We start from the raw sequence: 26204 nt of genomic DNA on the forward strand, positions 1-26204 counted from the left end.
TGACTTCCTGCCCTTTGGGCAGGGGGCTGGACTCGATGATCTCCCGAGGTCCCTTCCAGCCCTGATGTCTATGAAATCTATGAAATGTTTGCTCGTACGATTGCTTCAGTATATCTAACAATAACAGCAACATCCCCCACCCCACCCCCACCCCAAGTAAAAAAATGAAACAAATTCAAGGGATTTTAGATTCTTCAAGACTAAGGTTAATACAAAAAACCAAACACAGCATTATGAACAGCCAAGTGCATAGGCAAATAAAGACAGTCTCTATCTGGACTCCCCATCTTTCTGATATCAACTAACTAGTAGCCAGAGAATTTCTGTAGTTGGGGGAAAAAATTCTAGAAAAATGAATAAGATGATGTCATTGCTACTACCCTAATACTCAAGAGACAAGTGACTGTAAGAGAGGTCTTGGAGGAGACAGGGATCAGAAAATATTTAAAAAATATATATTTATGAAAATGAAAAATAGGACATCTTTGAAGTTTAAGATCCGTCCCTTGGTTAAAAATGCTGTCAATTTTCCCGTAAGAGGAAAAAGATGTTTGTTATGCAAAAGGACTGAAAGATCAAGGAGCATCATTAGAAGTTAGAGAGGAAGCGTATTAATAGATTCCTGATTATACAGAAAAGTCAAGAATTTTCAAGTTATGAGATATTAGTAGCAAAAGATACTCTACTTTTAAGAGACCGGCATAAAAGTCAAAATTACACTAAGAATTGGAAACTACTTTCTTACCCAGACCAATCCTCTTTGAGGGGGGATATAACATGGGCTATTAAACCAGCAGCTTCCAGTGATCTTAATGTGTGTACAGAAACATCTATTAGCAAGGACAGTCATGTTGAAGTGAATATTCTGATTAAGGATAAGATGTAGTTAGACATGAGACAGACACCTTAGCCACCTGCATTACACTAAGAATTGAAAACTACTTTCATACCCAGACATGTCTTTAGATCCCTAAACAACAGATACCCTTTAATCTATTTTCTGTTTGCAGGTGGCTCTGTATTTATTTGCCGTGTTCTGCGGCTTTATTCCAGTTTAATTTGAGCTTATTTTGATTGATTTCTTTAAAACCTCTTGCTCGGTTCATTTGAATATTGATGACAGTGGCAACTTCTCATGATTGGGGGAAAAAGAGAAAACACAGCAAGATCTCAGGGGCGCATTTTAATAAAAACACGTCCACACTTCTGTAGACGCTAAGTTAAAGGTTGGATAGGTTGGCTAGTCATTTGCTTTTGGGTAGAAAAGAGGTCAATGTTTGGCTTAATACATTTGTTTTCCCATTCCCTCCTCACAAAGTGGTCTCTATTCAATAATTTTGCCCCTGAACTTCTAAGGGTTTCTGATCATAGCTTTTCCAAATGTTGTCATCATGCCTTTAACAACCCTATGCCTGATTGATTGGTTTGTATTTGTGCTGCACACTTCCTTTCCATCTTCTTTTGTAATTCGTGGTGATGCTTTCAGTGATGTTATAGCAGGGGGAACAGATGATAGGCCTGGGAACAGAAGGCACTCGAAACTCACTCCAAGGTATATCGTCTGATTGAATCATGAAAAAGATCCTAATCCTCTGACCATGATTTTATTATCAGATCCGCTGCATCAATCTCCGTCTCTGCTGATATCTTGGAAGAGAAACAGCATTTCTTTTCCTTTAAAGTTTTCTTTTTGTGGTTTACGTTGAAAACATTTGGGACCTGAAACCTTTAAAATGCAGGGTAAACAGAGGAATATTTCCGCTGTCATTTCTGGTAGCTCTGTTTCATTTGGTTTCAGGTCTACGATTTCTTGTCGTGAACACTCAAGTGTGAAATATCTGTTGACCCATTATTTGTCTTCTAGCTGATTACAGACAGCTTGACAGGATGGATAAATTGACTCAGTGATTTTTATCATATGCTTTATTTATTGTGTACAGGGTTTATTTCTACAATGGACTCAGCAAAAAAACCTGTTCAGACTCTGAGCTTTTGCATCCTAATATTACGTTATACACTTTAAACCCTGTTTGCCGGACCAGTTTTCTACTGAGATGCAGGAAGCCTTGGAGACCATTAATGAATTCTCAGCGAAAAGAACTTGGGTACTTCTGTCTGTTATACAAATACTGGAGAGTCCACTCATTTTAGAAGACATTTGTCTTTTTCATCTACTTGCACATTTACTGTGGGAGAGCACCTTGCCATTTGCACCTGGGGTATAAGTTGCATCATTTTTCACAACAACCATCATGTCTAGCCTTGGCACATACATAGGGGCATACATCCATAAATCTATCTTTAGCAGATCATAATTTACTGCTGAAACCACAAATAAACAATGCAATTCTGAAAGGGAACGATTATCTATCAGCCTCACTTGTAAAATGGCAAATGTAGCAGCTTTTAAATGGGCAGGAAAATCCTAGCACATCAGCACAAGATGTTCGGTGCAAGATGATTTCAGCTGACTAACAAATTAGTCATTTTTTTGCAGAAGGACATGTGGCAGAACACAGAACATTTAATTAATGAGCCTTTTTTGTTAGAAAACACAGTGTCTCTTCTCTTCTTCTACTGGACAAAGCGATGCACAGTCACCAGAAGAGAGACAAAGAATGCACACTTGGGGTGACTCAGTAAGTACATGTTGATGCATGGAAATTATGAAGCATTCAAGAAGATGGGTCCCAGACTCCAAATTAAGTTCCTCTATTCTATAATCACATGGGGAGATAACCAGTTTGTTAACAATCTACTGCTTGCCACTTTAATTGGTATCCTGCAATGGGCAATCTGACGTGAAGAAAGGCTGTGGCTTCACACGCTGCTTTAACTTAAAGCCACCCAATTAATATTAAATTATATGCCTAAAAACATGTATTTCTACCCGCGTGATGCAACTGGTGACCAGCTCATCAATAATTATTTGCACAAAGGGTTTGGCTGGGGTTAAGATCTCAGCTATTACTATTAATGGCTTGAAAATGGGAAAATAGAGAAAGGCCAGGAGGGTCGGCACATAAGACCAGCAGTGACAGAAGACATTGTGTACAGATCTCGGCAAGTTCAGACCAGGAGTGGAGCCTACACGTATTTCTCCCATGACAGGGAGGGCTCTTCTGCGTGGGGACAGATTGCACCTCTGGGAAGCTCAGCGTGGTATCTCTGTGCTCCGGTCTCACCTGGCCAGGGAGCGGCAACAAGGCTCGCTGCGGGCTATGCACAGGAGTCTTTGTAAGGAGACAATGAATCACAGCACTCCTCGGCTGTCCTGACCCCTCCCCAGAGTCTGCCACTGCTATCCACTTTGTGGGCGAGAGCCGAGGCGGAGTCCGCGCCTGGGGCCAAGAGAGTACATGGGATACAAAGATGGTTGAACACTCTGAGCTGGGGACGGAAATGACACATAAATGTGAGCAGAAGCTGGTTCAAACCTGTAACACAACTGAAGTTCAGTGCACATCCACCGCTTTCAAAATGGCCAAAACTGATTTAAGATAAACCCGGATGGATGTGGTATCAGAAGCAGCTGATTTAGGTTAAGTCAGTTTATTGAACTTCTGTCCCAGATCAGGTTAATGCATAGTCCCTGAGCATCCCAGGATGCCTTGTAACTCTCCCACAAACCCCTGCCCAAGCGGTCTGCTCCAGCCCAGCAGGGAGGCATGCTCTAGCGCCCCCCACCTTCTGGACTGGGCCACTGCAGGCATGGGGCTGTATTTTGGGAACCAAAAGTGAATGTCTGTTCACTTGCTTATCAGTTCAATCTCTGCATCTTAGACTAACCTGGGAAGATTAAATCGACTTAGCCTCAGGCTTTTTGACTATCGGTACTTAGCCCCTTTTTGTCACCCCCAACTCCTGGGCTGAGTGCAGGAATGGATGGACTGGCACTACTCTCCCCACCTTGGCAGGCAGGTGGAGTCTCTTCCAGGCTCCCAAGGAGCAGTCCGATGCAGGGTTTACGCTTGATCCACTCAGCTGAGCATGGCAGGAAGCTCAGAGACTTCTGCAAGTTCCCCTCGGTCAGGGAGGCATCGTCAGGTGAGAGTCACCATACCCACTGTTTGATTTCACCCCAAACGGTGGCTTCATGAACCCATGCTGCTCTTCCTAAGGGCGTAACTTTTTCTTTTCTCCTCCTTCCCTGTCCAATTTCCTCAGACAATTTCCTTGAGGCAGAATTTTCCCCACCCTCACACACGGCAATTAGGTTATTTGCAATTCATTGTTTAGCTCTGCAGCTGCCAAACTCACCCACGCCGACCACGACAGCCAGGTTCTGTTAGTGACTCCAGAAGGAGAAGACCCTCCCAAGTGAACCCAGACCCATTCACTGGACACGACAAATCAAGTAATGAACAACAAAGCAGTGGTGGGCTGCGGCATTAACCCTTGGGCAGAAAACTGGAGCTTCTCTTCCAAGGGCACGAGAGCAGTTCAGCCTACTGGAAAACGCAGATAGAGAGCACTGAACTGGTTTACACTCTGGAGACGTTTTCAAAACCAAACGAAATCTTAAATCCTGCAGACAGCGCTGAAACCCACCTCCATGCTCAGGAATGAGATTTTCATTTTCCAGCAGTCCTTGTTATGGCTTCATGTCACATGGTGGCGAAGCAAGAGCGATTCTCGTGCACCCAGCTGCTTCTTGCACACAATGTCATTGGGACCGACATGACATGTTCAGATGTCATGAGATTAAGTTCCTGTTGCAAATATACACCAAACACCGGCTTCATCCTCAGCCAAAATATTCCACACATCTGGAATAACACCGTGCCATGGGGACAACAGGCTTCCTCTCTGATACGCTCCACCTAGCCCTTTAAACTACACAACGGGGAACCCATTGCCTTGTAGTTTCGTGGAGACCAAAACCAGCAATAGTGAAATCTACCCTTTGTTATAACAAACATTTGCACAAGTTCTCTATACCACCTCATTACTGAGGTGTGGACTGGGCAAAACAGATGGAAGTTAACTTCCAGCCTTTATAGATGTCCAGCACTTCCTTAAAGGAACCACATCAGGACCTTTTTTCTGTCATCAGTTTATTTAGCTATTTGTCAAAGCACACACGACCTCTCCAGACCTAAGCACAGCTCAAGGGTCACCCCATCCACATAAACCTTGGGAAATTATTCCCTCAGATTTACCACTGGGAAAACCAAGCCTTTATACCAGAAAGAAAAGCCTGTATTGTCACTGCCTGGCAAATCAGTCTGCAACAGCACTCCTGTACTTCTAACGCTAACACCTAGCCCTTTTTCTTCCCATAGTATGTTGTAATACCTGGGTCCTTTCCACTGTCACTACAGCCCCTGGAAGGGAGGACTCTTGTTCTCGTGGTAAGAGGCTTACCAATTTGTGACCTCAGCTTGAACTGGAGCAAAACTCCCTGGCGGTTGTTGCGGGAATGGCCAGCAACAGACATGATCAACGTAGATGTTTCGAGGACAGTCCAGCCATCTGGATAAGTGATGCCACCTTCCAAAAAGGAAAATTCTTGGTCTTCCATCTCCTCAAAGCAATCTGCCTTAGGATTTGCATTAGGCTGCCCCTTTCCCAGGAGAGCTCAATTGGCATTTCTAGCGCATAGCGGGTAGAGTGGTTTCTGAAGTGCCCAATCATCTCTGAAGAGGCGCTTGGGGCTCGATGCCAGCTCCTTATTCAGAGATCATAATCATTACAATAAGCATAAGAAAGACTGGATTTACCCTACTGATTGTAGCCAAGTACTACACATAAGTTGGCTCAGTAGTGATAAATGTCACGTTTACAATAGTTTTTGTAACATGAAAGTCCGTAATTTGCTTCCCAGGGACTCAGGCTTGATTATCAGAAGACTCAAACACGTTTACTGAAGTCTAATGAATAGAATTAACACATCATTTAAACAGGGACTAATATGTATGCAAATTAGAAAAATTAGAAAAAGTTAAAAATAACAGTTCAGCCCACAGTTTCAGAAAATGTAGATTGTGTGCTTATGAAATATGATTTTTTAAATTCACAAATCTCAATAGCTTCATATCTGTGTTGGGTACTTTGCATGTGAACAATAGGCAATATCAAATCCATTTTGATTTTATATTTAAACTCAGAATTATAAAACAGATTATACTGAAACTTGAATGCTATAAATGCTAATTAAATACTTGGTTTAATGACAAAAATAAAGAGGCAGCCCAATGTGGGTTAATTTCCATTTGCAAATTTCCATAATTACTATATTTTCCTTCAGATGATAGAAATTTTATTTCATGGCTCTGAGAAAAAAAAAGAATCATTTATTCATTGCTCATTAATCTTTTGTTCTTTTTTTTTAACACTTTAATGCTGTTTACATATCGGGACTGATCTCAAAAGAGATACAATTGGTTTTCCTAAGTAAATAGGTTTAGCATTAAATTAAATATCACCAGAGTCATCAAATTAAACTGATCTGCACATGCTGATTACGTTACTTAATAAAATTTCTTTAAAAAATGAAAAGAAATCAGCAACTGCCTGCTACCAAAATGGATGGGCAGGCATCCCCCTGCATGCCACAAAACACATGCAGAGTACGCCAGGCCCATGAAAGCTGAATCTCACTGATGTTTTCTAGGATAGTCTTTACTGCCAGAAGACTACAGCAAGGGGACAAGACAGACATACAGCCCAAGGGAGAGTAAGCAAGTCAGCTATCGAAGAGAATATCAGAAGACTTTCTCTTTGGCCAGGCTGCTGGACGCTCGCTGAGGAAGACAGGGACTGAAAAGCTAAACGCCCCACGGTGCCCGTGACTGCGAAGGAAGAGATGAGAAATAATTCAGCTGCACTGAGACCAGTCCAAGGTCGGCAGGGCCTTGTTTCGTGACGCGGTGTCAGTCATGCAGTGCAAGAAAGCCGAGAGTCACCTTTAACTTCCACGGTCAAATTCCCCAAGTTGTCGGGAGCCTTGGAAAGCACAACGCCTGGACCCGCCTTGCTCACTGCTCCAACATGGACCTGCACAAGCACTTGCGACTCTCCAACATCAGGGGAACTCAATGAGGCTATACGCAGATGTTGCCAAATGGAGCAGATCAGCTGTGCCACGATGCATCCCAGCACAGCTGGTGCACTTCGCTGGGTGAAAAAGACATCGCCTGCTGTCCCGCGGAGTCCGGCCCCTGCTGCTTGCAGGGTACACCTCTTGGGGAAATCCAGACAGGTACTCCCGGGGCTTCAGGAGGGACTGCCTAGTATTGGGTCCTCAAAGCCCTGGGAGCGCCTGCCTGGGGAAGACGGAGAGCGCAGGCAGCTCCAGGCTACCCACGCTCTCCTACCTTCAAACCAACAGATGCCTGCTGCAAAACAGCAGCACAAATCATCACCACTGTTTGTCACAAATGAATCTGTGCATTTGTGGTGCAACAAAGGGCACCGGCATCTGCTGGCTTTCGCTTTGGGCGGTCATAAAAACATTTACGTTGGCACGAAGGTGACGTCTGTTTGCAGCCAGTGTGACACAAAATACGTTTGCGAGGAGGCCGGCGATGCTGCTACGGTTGAGTGGCAGGGTGCTGTTACTCGAACTCAAAAACCACAGCTCTGAAGGATGCAGGGTGGGAGCGGGACAACGCTCCCAGAGGGCTGGGTCTTGCATCTGCAGCGTGGGTACCAACTAGCAACGAATGTCAGCATGGCTCGGAAGCACTCCCGATTCACCAATGGATGAGCACACGGCACACTTTAGAGAGCTGTGCAAGACTTCTGGGATGGAAAGACCGGAGTTTTTACATCCAGTTCCTACATCCTTGGCTTACCACAGCCTGGCTCACTGTGAGTCTGTTATATCACTGGCCGGTAGCAGAACAGATTTCTCCAAGCGGCAGCCTCTCAAGCAGTGGCTCTCAACCTCGCTGGACTTGAGACACCCCTCCATATCTTTTGGGAATTGAGTGGCACCCAATTTCCACAACTCCTTTCTGTATTACATGGCTTACCTCCATGCAGAGGGACCAGGCAGTGGGGGTGGGCGCTTGGCTAGCCGGGATGAGCCTGAGCCTGCATTTATCTGCTTATCTCTTCGCACCCCACAGCACCCTGCAAAGGGTCTGGCGGCTCCCAAGGGCACCGCTGCACCCCACTTGACCATTCCTGCTCTGAAGTAAAGGTCCTCTCCCTCCAGCTCTCTGCCTCATCTCTCCATTACCTCTGCCAGCGCCTACACTCCTACGTCTTCCCTATCAACATGAGATAAGCAGGAACAGAAATGGCTCGAGCTAACAGCTTGCAGAATACTTGCAAAAAGCTGAGGCAAGCCTGAAAAGTGATGGCCCCGGTGATCTTCTTGGGAAGTGACAGCCTTTTGAACTGCACAAGATCCTCCAACCTGAGCACAAAGGCAAGCAGCCAAGGACTCGGATACCAGTGCCAAAATGCAAGGGTGCCAATCTCAGCTTCTCCTGATAGGCTTAGAGAACTTTTTCCTCCCTCCTATCCTGCAAAATGGCAATCCCCTCCTCCAAGCCTCTTGCTAATGCCATAAACGCCATGTAGTTACCAGCACAGGCTGGTTCCAGGTCTCACACCCATAGCACGTGCCCCTCCTCTGTGCCTCTGCTTCCCACCCTCTTGGATCTGCAGGTCCACCTGGACTCGCCAGACCACCGGTCTGTGCGTGTATGTGCAGCGCTGGGGCTCTGGCTGCAGCCCTGTGTCATCCTTGGGACTGGGGCCACGCTTCTGTGCCTCATGCTCTCCTTGGAACCACTTTTCCTCGGTGCACGCACACACCCATGCACATGCACATGTACACGCACACAGACATCTCTAGCCCACACCCATGCACACGCACATGCACACAGACGTCTCTAGCCCTGCACCTTCGCAGAGCCAGCGATTCTTCACTAACACAGCTCAGAAATTTTCTGGGGAATTAACTTTTCGGGGAAATTAGCTGTCAGAAAATAGTGACACACGGAAAGCAGAATGGTTTGCAGAAAACTGTCAGACTGGATGAAAATTTGTTCCTAAGGAACATGTACAGAGATTTCAGTATTTAAAGGAATGGGACGCTCTGATATTCTGCTTCAGAATAGCTTCGTTTAAATTTTTTTTTTAAATATAACTTTACATCTATGTTAAAATGCTTCAGCATACTTTAGTACTTCGACAGACATAGTCAGAGCCAAATTAGAAGGCAGGAAGAATATGGCCCCATAATATTCTCCTTAGACTGGTGAAGAAAAATTTCTGGACTGAAAGTGCCCAAGTAGGTGCCGCTGTTGAACTGCCATATTCATAACGAGCGGCACCGCTTCGGCAACGGTCCAGACCCTGGGGGGTTAAGAGGAGGCTGGATGAACACCTCGCCGGGGTCGTTTGACCCCAGTACTCTTTCCTGCCATGGCAGGGGGTCGGACTTGATCTACTCAGGTCCCTTCCGACCCTAGAAACTATGAAGAAACTGCCACTAAATCTCATTTTTCTTTTTTTTCTCTAGTTCTGGATCTCTTTGCCTGGCAAGTCCTTCTCTGCCTATTTTCTTTTTTTAATTACTCAAAATATATTTTTTGAAGAAGCAAATGATCACCCAGTTGACTCATGAAGAAACGGATATCACTTGTGTTTCTCATCTGCAGCAGGGAAAACTAAAAGTCGAAGACAAATGAGAGCTGGGAGGGAACCAGATTTGTCAGAAAACCAAGCTGAGAAAAGGGGCTTTTTTTGCAACACGCAAGTGTGCATATGCATGCACGCGCACACACATACACACACAGGTACATAATCTAGCCCTTAACAGCTCTTCCAGCATGCTAAAAAAGCAGCTTTCCTTTGGTGAGTCTCTTCCCCTCCCCTCTCTTTTTTTTGTCTAATGAGCATGAGTTAGTCTGTTCAAAAGCCTGAACGGGCATCTCGGGCCGCTGCAACAGCAGGGGTCCGTTACTATAACAACTGACAACTCCTGTGAATTCTGAAAGGCCTAAAAGTAGCCATTTGGGAAATAGTTATTGAGTAAAAAGTTGCAAAGGAATGGCTGTATTCGGTATCATGTGACAAAGCCCTCACCGCACACAGCTGCACTTCACTATGTCGGCCATTCAAGCACAGCAAAACCCCCATGTCACCAACCTCCCAGAACAGCTGGGACCCCAGAAGAGCCCCTTTTCAGTCCCTCACAACACGAGAGGATAAAACACTGGCAGCAAACAATGAGCTGAAATAACTGCTGCGCACCATGCGCTGGTGTTACGAGATCTCAGCCTCCCCCCCTTCCCCGGGTAGGCTCCCCGTTGTCCGGCGGTGGAAACGCCGAGGAGCAGACAGAAAAGTTTTTCTATCGTGCTGCCTCTGAAGCATGAAGACGGCTGCTTGAATGAGCAGCCTACAGCAGCCCTGAAGTTTCAGACTTGAAAGGCAGCAACCAGCCCTTGGCACGGAGAAGGGGTGACGGGTCACAGATCTGCGCCTCCCGGCGCGAGCGAACAGGGCATGGGGACGCCTCTCTGAAGAGGCGACAGTGTTTCTCCCTCCTCTGGCAAGAGCGACAACACGTAGGACTCATGTCTTTTCTCACCTGGGACAAAGATCGGCTAAGCACTTACAAGCGCGGCTTCCACTGGGGGGTTATGGGCAGTATGCGCCTAACCAGCATCCTCTGAAACACCGAGGTGCCTCAGCTTCCTCCACTTCCATCTCTTTTGAGCACTGGAATTGCTCCTTTGATGAGCAACCTTGTACAGAAACAGATCACAGGTGCAGGAGGTTTTTCCCCATCTTGTAGGGCGGGTTCCTGGGGGGCTGCCCGCACAGCACCCGTCTGCTGGGGGTACGGATGGGGAGGGCACCCAGCAGCTGCTGGAGCTGCAAAGGGGGGAAGCCAGAAGCTAGTGCAGGAACAGGGTGGGAGAAGCCCGAAGCACCGCGCCTGAAGTGGGCACTGAGAAGCAGCCACAATGATGATGATGAACATCTACCGGGGAAAGCAGCACCGAACAGCTTTTGGCTGAACTGGTAATTTCCCCCTTTGCAAAGGATGACAGAAGAGATGGAGGGGGCATGCGTGTGCATGGAGGGGAGGCAGGGAAACGCTGCTTTGCGTGTGGCTGCTATGAGAATCTGGCAGGATCTACTTCTGCCTATGGGGCTGCCTCGCATCCTTCACCTGTATCCAGCAATTCATCAGATATATATTATGTATATTCCCATAATACCCCTACCAAGCCCTGGTTATTTGGAGGTCACCATATTTACTGCCACGCTTCACATCCCTAAATGTTTCATAGACGGACAAAGGCAGGCCAGTGTAACCCCGTATTTCTTGTGAACAAAATCCCTAATGAAGAACACAGCAAGCCCAAAACACACCTCTCCGAATCCAATCTGCTACAGAGATCCTAGCCTGCATGATATGCAAGAAAAATCAACAGTCCTTCGTGCACATGTGTATAGTAAGCATTAACTGAAGCATTAAAAATTAAAGCTATGACTAACAGATGCCCTAAAGCATGCTCAAGTGCACTCCTATTCAAGAAAATGCTTAAACATATGCTTAACTTTAAGCCTGTCCTGAAGTGACACGGACTTCAGCACATTCTTAAGTGATGAACTAATAAAGGATGTTTTCTTAAATTAGTACCCAAGGTGCTGCAGGGATACTGTATCTGAGTTGTGCTGATATGCACAGTTGCTGGGACTGCTCAATTCCGAATCAATCAGGATCCACATCTATCACGACCAACTTTTTAGACAAGTCTTAGTCAGCAAATATTCTGCATATCATGAATGACTGACTGTGCAATTACAAGGCTTCAGAATGGCAATGCTGAACTAAAACACAAGACCGAATAGCAGCTGTGTTTAGTAGCTCATGCTCAGAGTTAAATACCAGCGCAACTTCAAAGCCAGATTTTTAATTAAAGAGAAGACGATTCAATTGCTGGGGCCAGTCCACACTCAGGACCAACTGCATGTTAAAACAATGGAGGAGGCTGACCCAAAGTGGGGGATGGAGAATTGTGCGGGTTTTCGCAAATGATAGCAGCTGAGCCAACGCAAATAATATGTTGTGAAATAAGGGACGGATGTTGCAGGTGATTGGCAACAGGACAAGCCGTTTATCACCTCTAACCAATGGTGCCAATGCATTTTGCAAGCGACTGAGCATGGTTATCATCCAGCAGCTGGACTGAAGCTGACCGTTTCTTTTGGACCACTGGCCCCAACACAAAAACCCAACTAATCTAAAAAGGCATCCAGGAAATCTCAGTAGAGGCACGAAGCATGGGGTTAACCCTTTCCGTCCAAAAGAGGACTATCCCTTCCCAAAAGCTGTAAGACTATTTCCAACAGCAATGCATGACAAGCTTACAATGTCCTTCTTCATACTGCCCCTGCTCTGTGCATATACACACGAAGCACAGCTGGTGCCCAAACCGAAATCCCACATCACTTAGGCAAGCAGGTCCCTGCCTGGAGCACCGTGCCTCTCTGCCTCCCCCCACACTGTGGCCCAGGACCTTTGACCAGCTGGGACCGGGCTATGGACTCTGGGAGCATCTGGCCAAACCAGGACACATGGTCAACCTAGCTCTGATCCATCTCTGCCCACACTGCCAGGGTCTAGGGCCACCGCATGGCAGGCCAAAGTCTTCAGAAACGCACTTAAATTCCCAAGGAGCTCCCGTTCCAGTTTCAGAAATGATTGCTGAGCCTGTCTGGGAGAGGGAAAATGGGACAAAATGGGACATAAGCACTTTCGAAAACTCTGCTTGCCTCTTTTCTAAGAGTCAGAAACCCAGCAGAAACAAGCATGCTTTTAAGTTAGCTGGAAGAAGCTTTTAGCCTCAGACTAAGCAAGCTCTTCTAAAATATGCCACAAATATGCACTATAACACCCATATTCATTTTGAAACAAGTAGACAAAGTATAACACGTAGCGTAAGCCGCAGATTTGTTCAAGCAACAGTTTTGAAACCTTTTATAACTTGCCAGACAGAAATTTCCCTCACTTTAAAACCTGTGCCAAAACTTATTTCGTGCAAGAATCTTGTAGAATTTAATACCAAAAGCTAACTTTGCTAGAAAGCGTTCATTAGTGGCAGGAGTAAAAATAGTTCTTGGCTCTTGCACAGTAGATTTCATCTGCAGGTCTCAACATGATTTATAAAGGTGGGTAAGTATCTTTAACACTTCTACCAGTGGGGAAACTGCGATGCCGAGACATTTAGAGCTTAATTTTACTCCCCGTGATGTCAGTGAGGTCTTTTCCTGCCATTGAGTTCAACAGTAAAAAATATTGAACTGTAAGTGATTTGCTCCAGGTCACAAAGTGCATCAATTCATAGCCAGATATAGAACCCAAATACCTTGATTTGCAGTCCAGTGCTTGATGTGCAGGAGGACACCGCCTCCTTTTAAACCACCCCAAAGATTTCCATCCCAGGAATATTAGCTTCTGTTAAAGCCCCCTGGGAAGGTGGCTCTTGTTCTCTCTTGCATTTTATAGGACTTTTGCCTAGGGAAGTGTAAAGTCATCCTTTCCTCAAGCTACTTCAGAAGCCACATGGCAATCAGCAGGCCCTGCAAGCTTGCTTTGCTCTCGGAAAGGCAGCAGCTGTGTTGCTCCAAAAATCCCTCCAGAATGTCAACAGATCAGCACTGTACAAACAGCTTGATTTAATATAAAATGCAATACAATATTCTTGCTTTGTCTTCAGGTTCACAATGTTGATGAGTGCAATAACTCAGAGGTGAATAATGGTACCCACCAAAGAGACAGAAACACAAAACTCTCAAGCTATGTTTGTGAATTCATTTCCTTGTCTTAGCTGAACATGAGAAATGGCTATAATTTAGATCCCATTTAAAAGTTGCTGTTGGCTAAAACATTAAACTCTTAATTGCTTCTTAATATTCTCTGCTTATTTTATCTTTTTAAACCATTGTCTATATGGTATGGTACTGTTCAGCATAAAAGCTGCAAAGAAAAAACATCTGATAGCCAACGAAAGGTCACCAGTCAGACTAAATACCGTTTTTTTTTAAGCTGTGAAGCTTAGAGACAAGATGTTTAAATAGTTCAGGTGCCTTCTTTTCCAGCATGTTGTCACCGTCCTGCAACGTCCTTGAACAAAAGTGCAAAAAAGCACCAAAATGCAAATCGCTACATGAAGTCTCCTGTTTCCCTTCACCATGGTAATGCTCAGGAATACCATTACCACTTCACAATGTTTTTTATCAACAGTTTACTGAAATCGAGTGCGGCCGCAGAGATGCGCACCGTGCCATGTGAGGGCTCGGCATGGTAGAGCGAGTTGACTTGCCACAGGACAAGCCCATGCATGCAGTCACCCTCGCACCGGATGGTCTGAAGGCCAACACACTTTGATTTTCCGCACACAGAAAAGAGGAATCAGAGCATCTTTGAGGATGTCCAGGCCTTTTTTTTTTTGGTGTTCCCATCAGTCGGACCCTTGGTTCTTCTGTGAGTAACATACAACTCTCTAGAGATCTTTTCTGGGTGTCAGCATGGACGTGTTCATAACTAGACTCTTGTCTTCCTTTGCTATTCCTGGGTCAAGTGTCTCTACTGGATTTAGCTGAAGTGAGGTATTACCTTTACTAACACTCATCCAACTAGACATAATGCCGAGCTTCAAGCTCTAGACCTTGTGAAGAAATATCCTGAAAACCAACGCTGTAATGCCCAAATTGCCAAATCTGCTTGCAAATGCACTCAAAGAAACAAATCCAGATAAGAGAGAAGTGAAATGTCAAGCAACAGGCTCCTTTTTCCTCCTGCTCAAGCAGCTGGGGATTAACAACCACATCAAGCCAAATCTGTTGCACTGCTAAGGTCCGGGCTGTCCTGTGGGCATGCGATAAAGCTGTCTGCTTACTGTTCTGGGGTGCCAAGCAATGCAATTTTTGCAGCCTCTTTATGCTGACCTATTTATATTTTATTTGCTCCCATAATAATGAAAACGTATTATTATTCTCTCCAGCTGTCTTTGCATTGCAGTTTCATTAAAACTATACGGAGACCAAGAAACTAAGTGCAACACCCCCTCCCTTCCCCCCACCGAAACCACAAAACAAATCAAATCAAAATAAAACAAACAACCCCCACAACAACCAGCAACCCGCCGCCCCCAAGAATTGCTGGGTGCCTTTCACTTCCAATACCTTTTCATGACTTGGGTGGCAGCAGTGCGGGAGAGAACAAAGTGGCCTCCTGTCTCAAAGATCAATCATGTGATGGCCTCCAGCTGTCCAAAGGAAAGGGGGGATCCCAAACTGCCCCCACATATCAAGGAGCTCATATGGAAGTACAGCTGTCATTCCCAGCTACTTCCAAGACAAGACATAACTACATGGAAGTTCAACCCCTCAGTTAAGAAATCAGTGACAGCTTCCTTTGGTTTTGATTTTCAAACCAACCTTTTTCTTACACTGGGAAATCAGCAGGGAATGACTTTCATCCATATAACTAGACGTGAGAGTTGCAAAGGGTCAGAACTATGATATTGTTTTTTTTAACATTCGTATACCCCCCACTCCCCTACTAAGGCTTGACTTAGACTCCTAGGTGGTAGGAGATGCAATGCAACCAACCAAAAGACCTTGCTCTGCCTCACTGGTCTGTTTATGGAACAAATCAACTGGTCCCCGAGTGCCCCCAAATACCCCCTTGCTCTGCCCTCTGTGTGCATGGCCACCCACCACCACCCCTCGGCAGTTGCCCGTTCCCTGCGCGTGCTGTAATGCATTTTCTCACTCAAGAACAAAGAATTGCTGCGCAGGAAGAGACCACCAAGCCTGACGCGCCCGTCCCCTTGGGGGTTCCCTCCTCTCTGCAAGTGCTTTCATGCTATATTCCTGCCTGAAAAAAAAAGATCCGTCTCCAACTCATTTTCATGCTCTTTACTTTCGATAGGCTGATTTTCCAAATTATTCCTTATGTTGCCCATTACACTTTTAAGTTAAGCACTTCTTTCCAATGACCTAGTTCATTCTTCCTCCTAACATTTTGAATTGCGTCTCGTTGGTTGTTTTAATTTCTTGCACTTTTTTCTTTTTTTTTTAATGCTCACCAATCCAAACAGTTTATCCTTCCTAAGGAAAGTGAACCAAACTGAAAACGGCCTGCAAAATACCACACCTCCACTTCCATGCATTCAATGCTCTGGGCAGTCAGGAATACCACTGCAGATGATGTGCTACACCCATTTTTGATTCAACCCCAAATGCTCCTTGCCCTTCTTCCTGTGTTTACATACACACAACTTTCACTGTCCCATCTAGTTTTTCACCAAGAAACTTCATCCTTGCATTTGGCTATACCTCGTTGTGACGGCTTTAATGCCTGGCTTTTGTAATTCTTCAGCTGTTAACAAACAGTTGTGCAAATTATGAAAAGTAGGTGCAGACATATGTATATATGCTACCAACTTTATCAAGTAATTCCATTATAATCCTGTTCTTTTACCCTTCCTCTATGTATTTTTGTTACCACTGAAAAAATAAAAATTGTCTCATTAATTTTTAGGCTGAAATGTGCTCAACCTCAGTTATACGGTACTTTAAGTTTGGTCACCAATCATGCAGTGGTCCCCAGTAAAGTAATCACTTACCAGCAGTAGTTTCGGGGTACCTCTAACTAAGCCACTCTGTTCTATCAGCTTGAATATGGTTTTCCTACTGCTTCAGCATATTGAGCACCAGTTTTTAATTTTTTTCATAGAGTCTATTAGTAAAATTACAGAACAAAATAAAAAATACCTTGCAAACAGCCATAAAAGCATTTTCCTGAGTAATCCCCATTACCATTTTGTTCAGCTCAGAGGTTTTTCTGTGTAAAAAGACATCTTCATATATTGCAAAATAAATGTTACCCTCCATTACATTGTATCTGGGAACCCCATTCATTTCAGTGGGGTTTCCTGGATGGCATTTTGAGCAATTTTTCCCACTATATATGATGAAAAAAAAAGAGAGACATTTTGGGAAACATATATGGAGAGAGGTCAGCAAAAGCAGTTATCACTGAAGTCTTTACAATTGAATCTTTTATATAAGTACCACTACTGCTGGTCACAGGACTGTCAAAATATTGATAATTACTTGCAAATGTCAATTTTTAATGGGGCCACTGTCACCTATTTATTAATGTTCATTTGAACTTTCCAGACTCAGCTTGGCCAATTAATTGTTGCCCAAAAGGATATTTTTAAGGATAAACTGACAGTCCTCAGAATCATTTCTTTATGAAAGACAATTAAAACACAGGCATTTCTAACAACGGTTTTGCTTCTGTGTTCCACTGAAATCAAACTGTTAATACATTTTGACAATTGTCCCAGGCTAATACTTTCTTTATCTTTTGGTCAACAATTGTGTCCAAAGAGTTTAGAAGACTATCAGCAGCAAAAAGGTCATTCGCATACAAGCCTAATGCACACAGATGTTGCAGACATGAGCAATTAAGACTGCACCCCAACTTAGCACTGCTGATCTTAGTTAGGACTTAGTGATGAGATGTGGCACTTCCCAAGCAGGTCTGCAAGTCCTGGGATGACGAGGCTTGAACAAGGCCCAGCAATTATTTTCTGGCCTGGATGGTTAATTCCTGCCACTCCAGAATTTGTGATCTGGTCACTTGTGTCCTTCAGTGCCCCTCAGCCCCTTCTAGAAAAGAAATGGTGAAGTCCATGCCTGGCTTTATCTCAGATGCTGTCTGTCTTACACAAAATCATAGGCAAAGTTAAATTCACTCATAAAAATTCAAGTTGACATCTTAATAGAGGGTTAATGAGACTCAGGTTTTAGGCACGGGATATATAAGGCCCTAGGAAGATGCTTCAGGGTCACGTTTATCTTAAGCCAAACGTGCATTGAAGTTACTGAGGCTAATCCCAATCATTGAACATCACCACACTTGGTGCAAACTTCAGTATCTCTTTAGGAGAAGCAAACTGCAGGGTTTATTTGGAGAGCTGAAGCAACAGAAAGAGGAGTTGAACTGGCTGGCATCACCCAGAGAGGCTCAGAGCCCCAGTCCAGCAAACCCTTCTCCCACGACCCTTTATCCTGAAGGTCAGGCCCAGAGTGCATTTTTACAGCTATTTAAGATGAGCTAATTGAGGAAACACTTGTCTGCATTTCAGGTGGTTCCGGCTGGTGCAACCACTAATCTCATTTTCATGACACAAAAATCAATACTCAAGACACTTGAAAGAGTTAACCAACAGCAGCTGTTGTAGCACTGCGAGAGAGACACAGAACTGAAGTATCCATCGCTGTACCATCTCATAAAATAAAAGAGATGGGAGCATATGGAAAACCACAGCCCCCCAAAGCATATTCAATCCCAGGCAGTTCCCAATCCAGAGGACGCAGGCTCACCTCCAGTACACGAGCACAGCTATAAGGAGTATGAGGCACACAAAGGTCAAGGCCGAAACCACGATCAGTGGGATGATCCACTCCATTTTGCCGGACGGTCTGGTGGCCATACTGGAGCTGTTCTTGTCTGCTGCAACGGGAAACCAAATTAATGATGCTCTCATGGACAATTTTGAAACAAAACCAAATGGCTAGTCCTTGCTTCGGAGTAAAGAACTTCAAGTTCAAGGACCACCTCCATTTATCACACACCTGTAGGCACCTGAGTGTAAAAGCATGGATGCGTACTGCATCACGCTGCTTGGGCTCCGCTCCTGTACTTAGCAAGGCTCCGTGTTACTTACCCATCGTTTCAGGACCCAAACCTGTGCTATTACCAGATGTAGCACACACCACTCAGAATCAATCTGAAAGGTCAGTGAAGAATAATGAATAGTCATAAATGTCTGCAGGTTTGCTTGGTCATAAATGTCTGCAGGTTCATTTGTTAACTCTTTGGGTTCATTGCAAATTCACGCTAACGCATACTTAGTTTTACTAATATTAACACTTCAAAAAAAAACCAACCCTTTTTTAAAACCGGATCCAGTACTGTGTCGACAAAGTTCCTAAGTTGTTAAGGTGCGTGAATACGTATGGGTTGTTGAGATGGGTGGATGTGCCTGTTGCAACCAAATGTACAAATCCTTACTGCTCTGGTGTGCACAAAATGAACTATGGCAAGATTCTGGGAAACTACAGCAAAGATAAACCAACTTCTCCATCTGCCGGGTCTTGGCACCAAGTTACCTATGATTGTATGATTATACGTACAATGCATACGATTAGATGAAATAAAGCATGTTTTAACAGTGCCCAGAGGCCTCAATCAAGTATTGGGACACGCGGTACCAGGACTGTATGCACATCCAGTGAAAAGATGGTCCCTTCCTCATGAAAACTTAGATGTGAAGGGCTCTGCTGCATTGCAAAACCCTTCATCTGTGCAAGTTCACAAATTCTGGTAAGTTTTTCACCCCCTCAGTCCAGTGCACAAGACTGGATGCAGTTCCTGGCAGGATCTAACAGAAGGTCTGCAGCTGTCTGCAGGAGGCAGCAGGGAATGCATTAATATAAATGGCCTCAGATCTGAACAAAGGCTGACAAATACACACTTGACTCTTACTTATTATCCCCTCGTGTGGTTTCTTTTTACCACTGCAACTCCACACCCTTGTTCAGTATTATATTATCCTATCTTCTGAAACAGCAGCAAATCTTACCAGAGGAACGTAATTGCCTTTTCACCGTAGGTAGGCAAAACATGGATAATTGGAAGTCACAAGATGTCACATAATATGAAGTCATACTCTATTTTAATAGCATTTAGATTATACTCCACCATAGGCAGGAGTAAAATCCAAATAACATGGAAGTAAAGGTTAATTGTAAATGCTTTTGCCTGGCTGCTGAAAACAGAGCAAGAGTGGAGGCTGCTGCAAGCCCAGCAAGTGATCTTTCTAGCTTGAAGAAGTAGGCTGATGGAGGCAGTGCCCTTTAGCAGGCGAGCCTAAATGAAGTGCTAATCAGACGGATGCCGGGGGGGCAGCGAACGTGCCCTGTGTGTGGAACCGATCAGCAGAGAGACGGGCAGCCAGGACTGTGTCTTAGCCCCCGTTGCTGGTGCACGAAAGGTGGAGGTGGGTGCACCTTAACGCCAGCTTGTTTCAGAGCAGACAGGCAGACCTACGGCCCAGAGCTCCCATGTAGCATACAGTAAGGCCAGCATTTCAATTAGTTCTTGTAGCAGATAGGCCATCTACGCGCTGCTGTTTCTTTAAGAGAAAACCTTGATTTCAGCTGACAAGAAAAAAAAGAAAACAACCCAGAACCCAAAGAATCAGTTGTCTGCACTTGCAAAACCCCCAGGATTCATGAAACAAAGTAATTTGTACTTTTGCACTGAGCACTTTTATCAGCAAATCTCCATCCACTTAAACACCAAACAGGGAAGCCCCACAGCCCACAGGGCAGGGCACGTATTATTCATCAGAGAGGCACGAGGGGGCAAAGGAAAACCATATGGTCCAATCAAACTTACTGGGAAAGCCAAATGCCCCAGCACCTATTCAAATATTACTTCCTCTCCCACAAGGCAAGGGTGCCATCAAGGAGCATCTCCCTGCACTTCAATACAAGAATGCGAGCTCCCGTCTGCTTGCAAGCACGGAAATCACTCGAGGAACAGCGCGGGCTGCAGCCCCAACCTCCTTGGGATGAAGTACGCTCTCAGTAATATGAATGATGCTGTGCTTACAGGGAAGATTTTTTTACTTATCTGACCTCTCCTATCTCCTATGCTGCAGATGTACAAAAAAGAAAGCACACCGCATGCCCAAAGCAAGCGCTAGCGCAGGCAGTCCGATTCACTGAGGCTGAAATTGCAAGCGGGGACGGCAACCGATGATCTCTCGTAAAGGAAAAGAAGCCCGGGCTTGCTTTGAAGACCAAGTCTTAGATGTCTCTCCTTGCTTAAGAAAACATTTGAAGGGAGCTGAAACAAAACCATATCAGTGGAAGTTGCTACACAATGAGTGTGGAGGCCAGAAGAATTTAGTAGTACATCTGGGCTGCCAGCAGGTGTCTTTCTGGGTGCCAGGGCAGAGAAGCATATAAAAAGGCAGCGTGCTGGGAAATGTGAAAAACATGGAAGAAAATACACATTAGCAATGAAGAGAGGGAGCTTGAGACTCCCCTGCACTCTAGCAAAAATACCAGCCTTGCAATTTTTCATTGTTAACACAGGACGCTGGAGCTGCAATAGCACAAATAACGTGCCCTTGTTAGAGCTGTGCCCACTAATGCCTGACTTCGGTATTAAAAAAAAAAAAAAAAAATCCCTCATGTATGAGGAAACTCCAGTTTTGCTAAGAAATGTAAACAGTTTCCAGTGGCATATGTCATCACTGAATTAATTCAGTTTGCCTTTTACTGGCTTGGAATTCATCCCAGTAGGAAGGAATAAAAATTATTATAGCGTAACCACTTCAGGAAGTCCTGCACCACATGAGCCCAGGCAGCTCTAAATCCACTTCTCCATGTGGCAAAGTGTGTAGGTCTTCACAAGGATCGCCTTCTCGAGAAGCACTCGCTCAGCAGCTTCGTCTCTCCCGGGAGCCCACACCGGGGATTGGAGAAAGGGGACAGGACAGCAAGGCAGGCTTTGGCAGAGGGACTTCGGGGCACGAGCCAGCGTGAGCAAGGGCCATTCTGCATTTGGACACATCGACGGTCTCTCTAAATGTCCGTGGTAACTTGGTATCTTTATTCTCTGTAGGAAGCATCACTTCCCATAACATGCGACTGTTAATAGGAATTTATTATCCTACCTGAGCTCTACCCCTTGCTGAAACTTTCTCTTTATCATCCTACACTGTGTGGGACCACCACCAGGGCCGGGACCATGTTCTGCCTGCTTGCTGTTATAGAGACCGATACCCAGGACAACAGCGAGCCCCCCGATTTCATGCCCCCTCCAATGGCACTGTCCCAGCCGTGCAGATTCATATCATGAAATCCTTTAAATGCAAGTCAGCTTCAACTATTCCTTTGAGTCAATGAGATGATAAACTGTTACAGCACCATCAATTAGTAAGGCTGGAGGGCAGTGCCAGCCATCCTATGCAAGTGTGGAAACTTGAGTTATATTTTTTATTGAAATATCAAAAAGTTATACTTTTTATTGAAATGAATGTCAGCACACAGACATTTCCTCTTTTACCTACAAACAGTTTTGCAGCTCTCATCCCTGTGTATTCTGAACTATTAGATGCATCTTTTCAATACCCAGTTAACAGCTGTTGATGGCATTAACCCGAGCGCTGGATAATGCAGATTCACCAAGTTCAAATGAACAAACAAAGTCTCCTTGTGCAATCCGGGGGGTCGCCGACGAGCATTCAAGCCCCTTGACTGTAGGTGGCTCTAAGATGCTGTGCAAAACAGCTCAAATTTCACAAGAAAATACAACTTAATAATCCTTGCTACCTATGGAGCAAGAGAGCATTATACACAGATGTTTAATTATCCTAACAAAGTTATCCCCAAAAGGCTTTTGCAGCTTCCTCCCTGGTTGGGCTGTTCTATAAACCAAAATTCACTGAGCACTGAATTCGTGTCCTGGGACTAAACACGATTTAGGATGCAGAGCATCGTCTCCCGATAAAGATCTCCTGCCAGAGGAGGTCAGATCACGCCGTGGAAGCTGGGGAGGAGCGGGGAGGAGCTGAGTAATGTTCATATCAAGTGGAGCCCCACTGGGCCAATACCCAGATCTCCGCTGTTTTCAATCTATGATCATGACTCAGACAGAAGCACCAACTGGAAAAAATGTTAATTTGTTCATGACAGGGAGCAGGACATGCGCTCACTACACAGGATTAAACAGAAAGGATTCATTTAAGCTTCCAATATGACGATCACAATTCTCTTGATTAGTATCTGCTACGGCTGGACCGTGATTGGGGTTGTTTTTTTGGTGGAATAATATTGCTGTAATGGCCTCTCCTCATTTCCAGTTTTAAAAGAATAGAGAATAATGCAGAGCACCTGTCTATTTAACACCCGCAGACAAAGGTACGATTAGTCGAATGCAAACAACAAACGAGAGACGGCTGAACAAGAAACTGGACTAGGAGCACGTGAGCGAGCACTGAGGAGCAGACAGAGTCATTACCGTTGGCCGATAGTACCAGACCAGCGGAGGCCAATGCCATTTGGAAAATAATGACGTGGCCTCAGGAGAGGTGTGTGTACGTGAGTGTGAAATAAGTGCTAAAAGAAAATGAGCCTTGCTGTACTAATTGGCCTCTCACTTTCCCAGTAATTTCTCATGTGTTCCCTGTTCTCCTCCCGTCACCCACACTCACATGTCCTTCCCCTTTCAGCCACTGCCTTATACACTGCTAATTTGATTCTCTATAATTAATTTTACAAGTGTACACTGTTAGGAAACAGTTTTCTGCTCTTTAAAACAACTACATTTTCCACTCCAAAATATCAAAGAAAAAAAGAAACATTGACCACAATTCTGTTTTTCCTTTGCCGTTTTACCACACAAATTAGTTATCCAAAAAACCCCCTGCTCTGCCCTCCCCGTGTGTTCCTGAGGACACCCTGAAGAGCGGGATGTTTCCCGTCCCTGGGAATTTGGCCGTGATATAAAGCAGTGATTCTCAAGCAGGGAGATCCTTTCAAGGGTGCTGCGGAGTGCCACACAATTTTAGCACTGTATTTAAGCACAGACATTTAAAATGCTTTTCACAGTATTCTAACTCCAGAGCAGCCTGGATGGAAAAAGAAAATTACCAAACATACAACAGCTTGGCAAAAGTGCAGAATTAGAAGTGGAAGCAGCAAAAAGCCTGCCAGCTCGCAGATGCAACGGTAACGCCAAGCGATGCACGGTAATCGTTACGGAAATTAACTTTACACTGTGTTAAAATTGCAGTGGGAGGCCAGCCTCCTGATCCCAGGGTCCAATCCAGAAGACCGTGCCCCTGCTAGCTTCCATGCTCTCTACGCAGTGCAAGGGACCGCGCGTGTGGAGCTGTTTGCCAGACCCAGGGCTCGTGGATGTGTGTGACGAGGAGTCAGCCAGACAGGCTCCCGCTTCACCAAGGAGAGCACTGCACATCAATCAGGCTAACTCGAAAACACACCTAGCGAGTTCTCCAGGGAAAAATAAATATATGCCAGATACAGCAGCCATTCTTCAAAGTTAATGTCACAGTTGGAGTTCGGCGTATTAATTTTTAAATCCAAAATTCCTGAAGCAGGCAAATGCATTACAGGCTAATTTCTTGCCAGACTTCGTTTTCTCATTTGGAGCATGGATTTTTAATTGGAGACTGGGTAACTTCCTAATGAAATCAAACCCCAGTGGTGTTTCCCCACCCTCCACCCCCGCAACCATTTTAAGACCATTTGTAGGCTGAGCCCAGAACCGACTTTTGCAGCACGAGACCCAACCGCTGCTAACCGAACTGCAGGGGGGTCAAAGCCGTGAGAAAATGGGTCCTTCTGTTTTATTATGTACCAGATCTGGGATGGCCGGCTGGCGCAGCTCCCCAGCCTGGCTCACTCACCTGGGTTTACGGTGATGAACTTGTTATCCAACGGATTTTCCTCTGGAAACCTGTCGTCTTTAGGAAAAGGTTTCCGCGATGCTGTCTCCGGTCTCCCGGGGATTTGCCCTAGGTAATGTTCATTTGTGAATGCTGGTGGCACTTGGGTGGAGGGGAGGGGTTGGGGCTGGGTGTCCATTTCGGTTGTGCTCCCTTCTTCGGGGCTCCTATCTGTTGGGAAAACGTTTTGGTTTTGCTCTTGACCAGGTATGGTTTTATTTCCTTCCTTTTCCGCAGTTCTATTGGGGGAAACAGTGGCGGGTGCGGACTCGGTGTTATTTTGTACCTCGGCAGCCTCTGTCGCTGCACTTTTCTCTTTTTTTTCCGATTCTTTTTCTCCCTCCTCTTCATGCTCCCTTTCGCCATCCTCGCTCTCGCTTTTCTCATCCTTTTCTCCTTCCTCCGCTCCGTCATTGTCCTTTGGGAGGGTGGAATCGCTGTCTGGTCCTGGGGAAGATAAAGCCTCCGTGGTAGCGAGCACGGGCCTGGCTGACTGTTTGCTGGTAGAAGCAGCAGTCGGAAGCCGGGTCGGCCACACAGTACTAGGAAAAGAGGAAATACCGCCACCGCTAAAGCCCAGGCCGGCAAGCAGCGTGCTGGTCACCACAGAAGCCACCGTGGCTTGGCTCCCGCTGGAGGACGGTCCCATTCCTGTTGCCATTGAAACAAAGGAGAAGGGAAGGCCAGAGGAAGTCCAGGTAGAAGATCCAGAACTGATGGGAGCCATGTCAGCGGAGGAAGCAGGAGAAGCTGTAGGCTTGAAGAGGTCACCAGGAGGGGCAAGGGAAGAAAACACAGCAGAGAGAGCATCAGTAGGGGTACCTGATATGCTACCTCGGGCCATTTTTCCTTTTGTTTTCTTTCTCTTTCTCTTTCCATTCTGCTCATTACTCTGTTCAAATGAGACAAGTAAATTTATACAAACTGGAGTAAGATCCACTCCACAACAGCACAAGCACAAGCGTCACAAAGTAAAATAATGATGAGAGCAGACTTTCCCCAGGTCCAAAATATGAATCACACCAATGGGTCTTTATTTTTATCTTCACCCTCCCACATCTAGCTGCTTTTGAGCAGGGTTTCCCCTTTTGGGGTGGGAACACATTTGAGAAGGTTTAAACAAGTGCAGCTTTGCCCGTTGCAGCTCTTTAAACCTGGCCATGCGGAAGGCTAAAGATTAAGGGTTGCGTCTACATGAGACGCTTACTGTGCATTAGAGTGTCACCGCACAAACCGTGCTAATAGCCTGCTGCACTGTGTTATCAGGCTAGTGCACACGCAGTAAGCGTCACTAAATAATTGTGTGCCGGCACTAACTTTAGGCACTGAACATTTAGTTAGTACTTTATTAAGGACGTAGTAAACCCAAGGTGCATTAATGAACATGTAGATACACCCAACATGACGTAAGTGGCCACCCAAAATAACAACGGAGCTGCTAAGGTGTAGGAGTAGGTGCTGCAGCAGCCACTTATGCTCCCGGATTTGGGAGTGAACAGGAGGTCACATGGGTGCCGGGACCCTCCCACTGAGACCTGGTCAGTGGGACTGCAGCCTCCGTTGGCATCATGTTCAGCGAGGCTGGTCTGCACCACATAGCTTATCCTAAGGTTTGGCACTACCGCCAGCTAGGCATTGTCTTCTTGGAAAAGATCC

At 45.3% G+C, this 26204-nt stretch overlaps 1 protein-coding gene across 1 annotated transcript in view; it reads right to left on the reverse strand.

Moving 5' to 3' along the window:
- PTPRG (protein tyrosine phosphatase, receptor type G) overlaps nt 1–26204 on the reverse strand; it is a 350734-nt gene that overhangs the window by 51426 nt on the left and 273104 nt on the right. The window contains exons 12-13 of the mRNA XM_019536996.1: nt 24510–25440; nt 18385–18514 (exon numbers count right to left, since the gene is read on the reverse strand). Coding sequence (XP_019392541.1) covers nt 18385–18514; nt 24510–25440 — 1061 coding nt within the window. The remainder of the gene's footprint in view (nt 1–18384; nt 18515–24509; nt 25441–26204) is intronic.

This window comes from Crocodylus porosus, unplaced genomic scaffold, assembly GCF_001723895.1.
Source record: "Crocodylus porosus isolate Cpor-Errol unplaced genomic scaffold, CroPor_comp1, whole genome shotgun sequence".
NCBI lineage: Eukaryota > Metazoa > Chordata > Crocodylia > Crocodylidae > Crocodylus > Crocodylus porosus.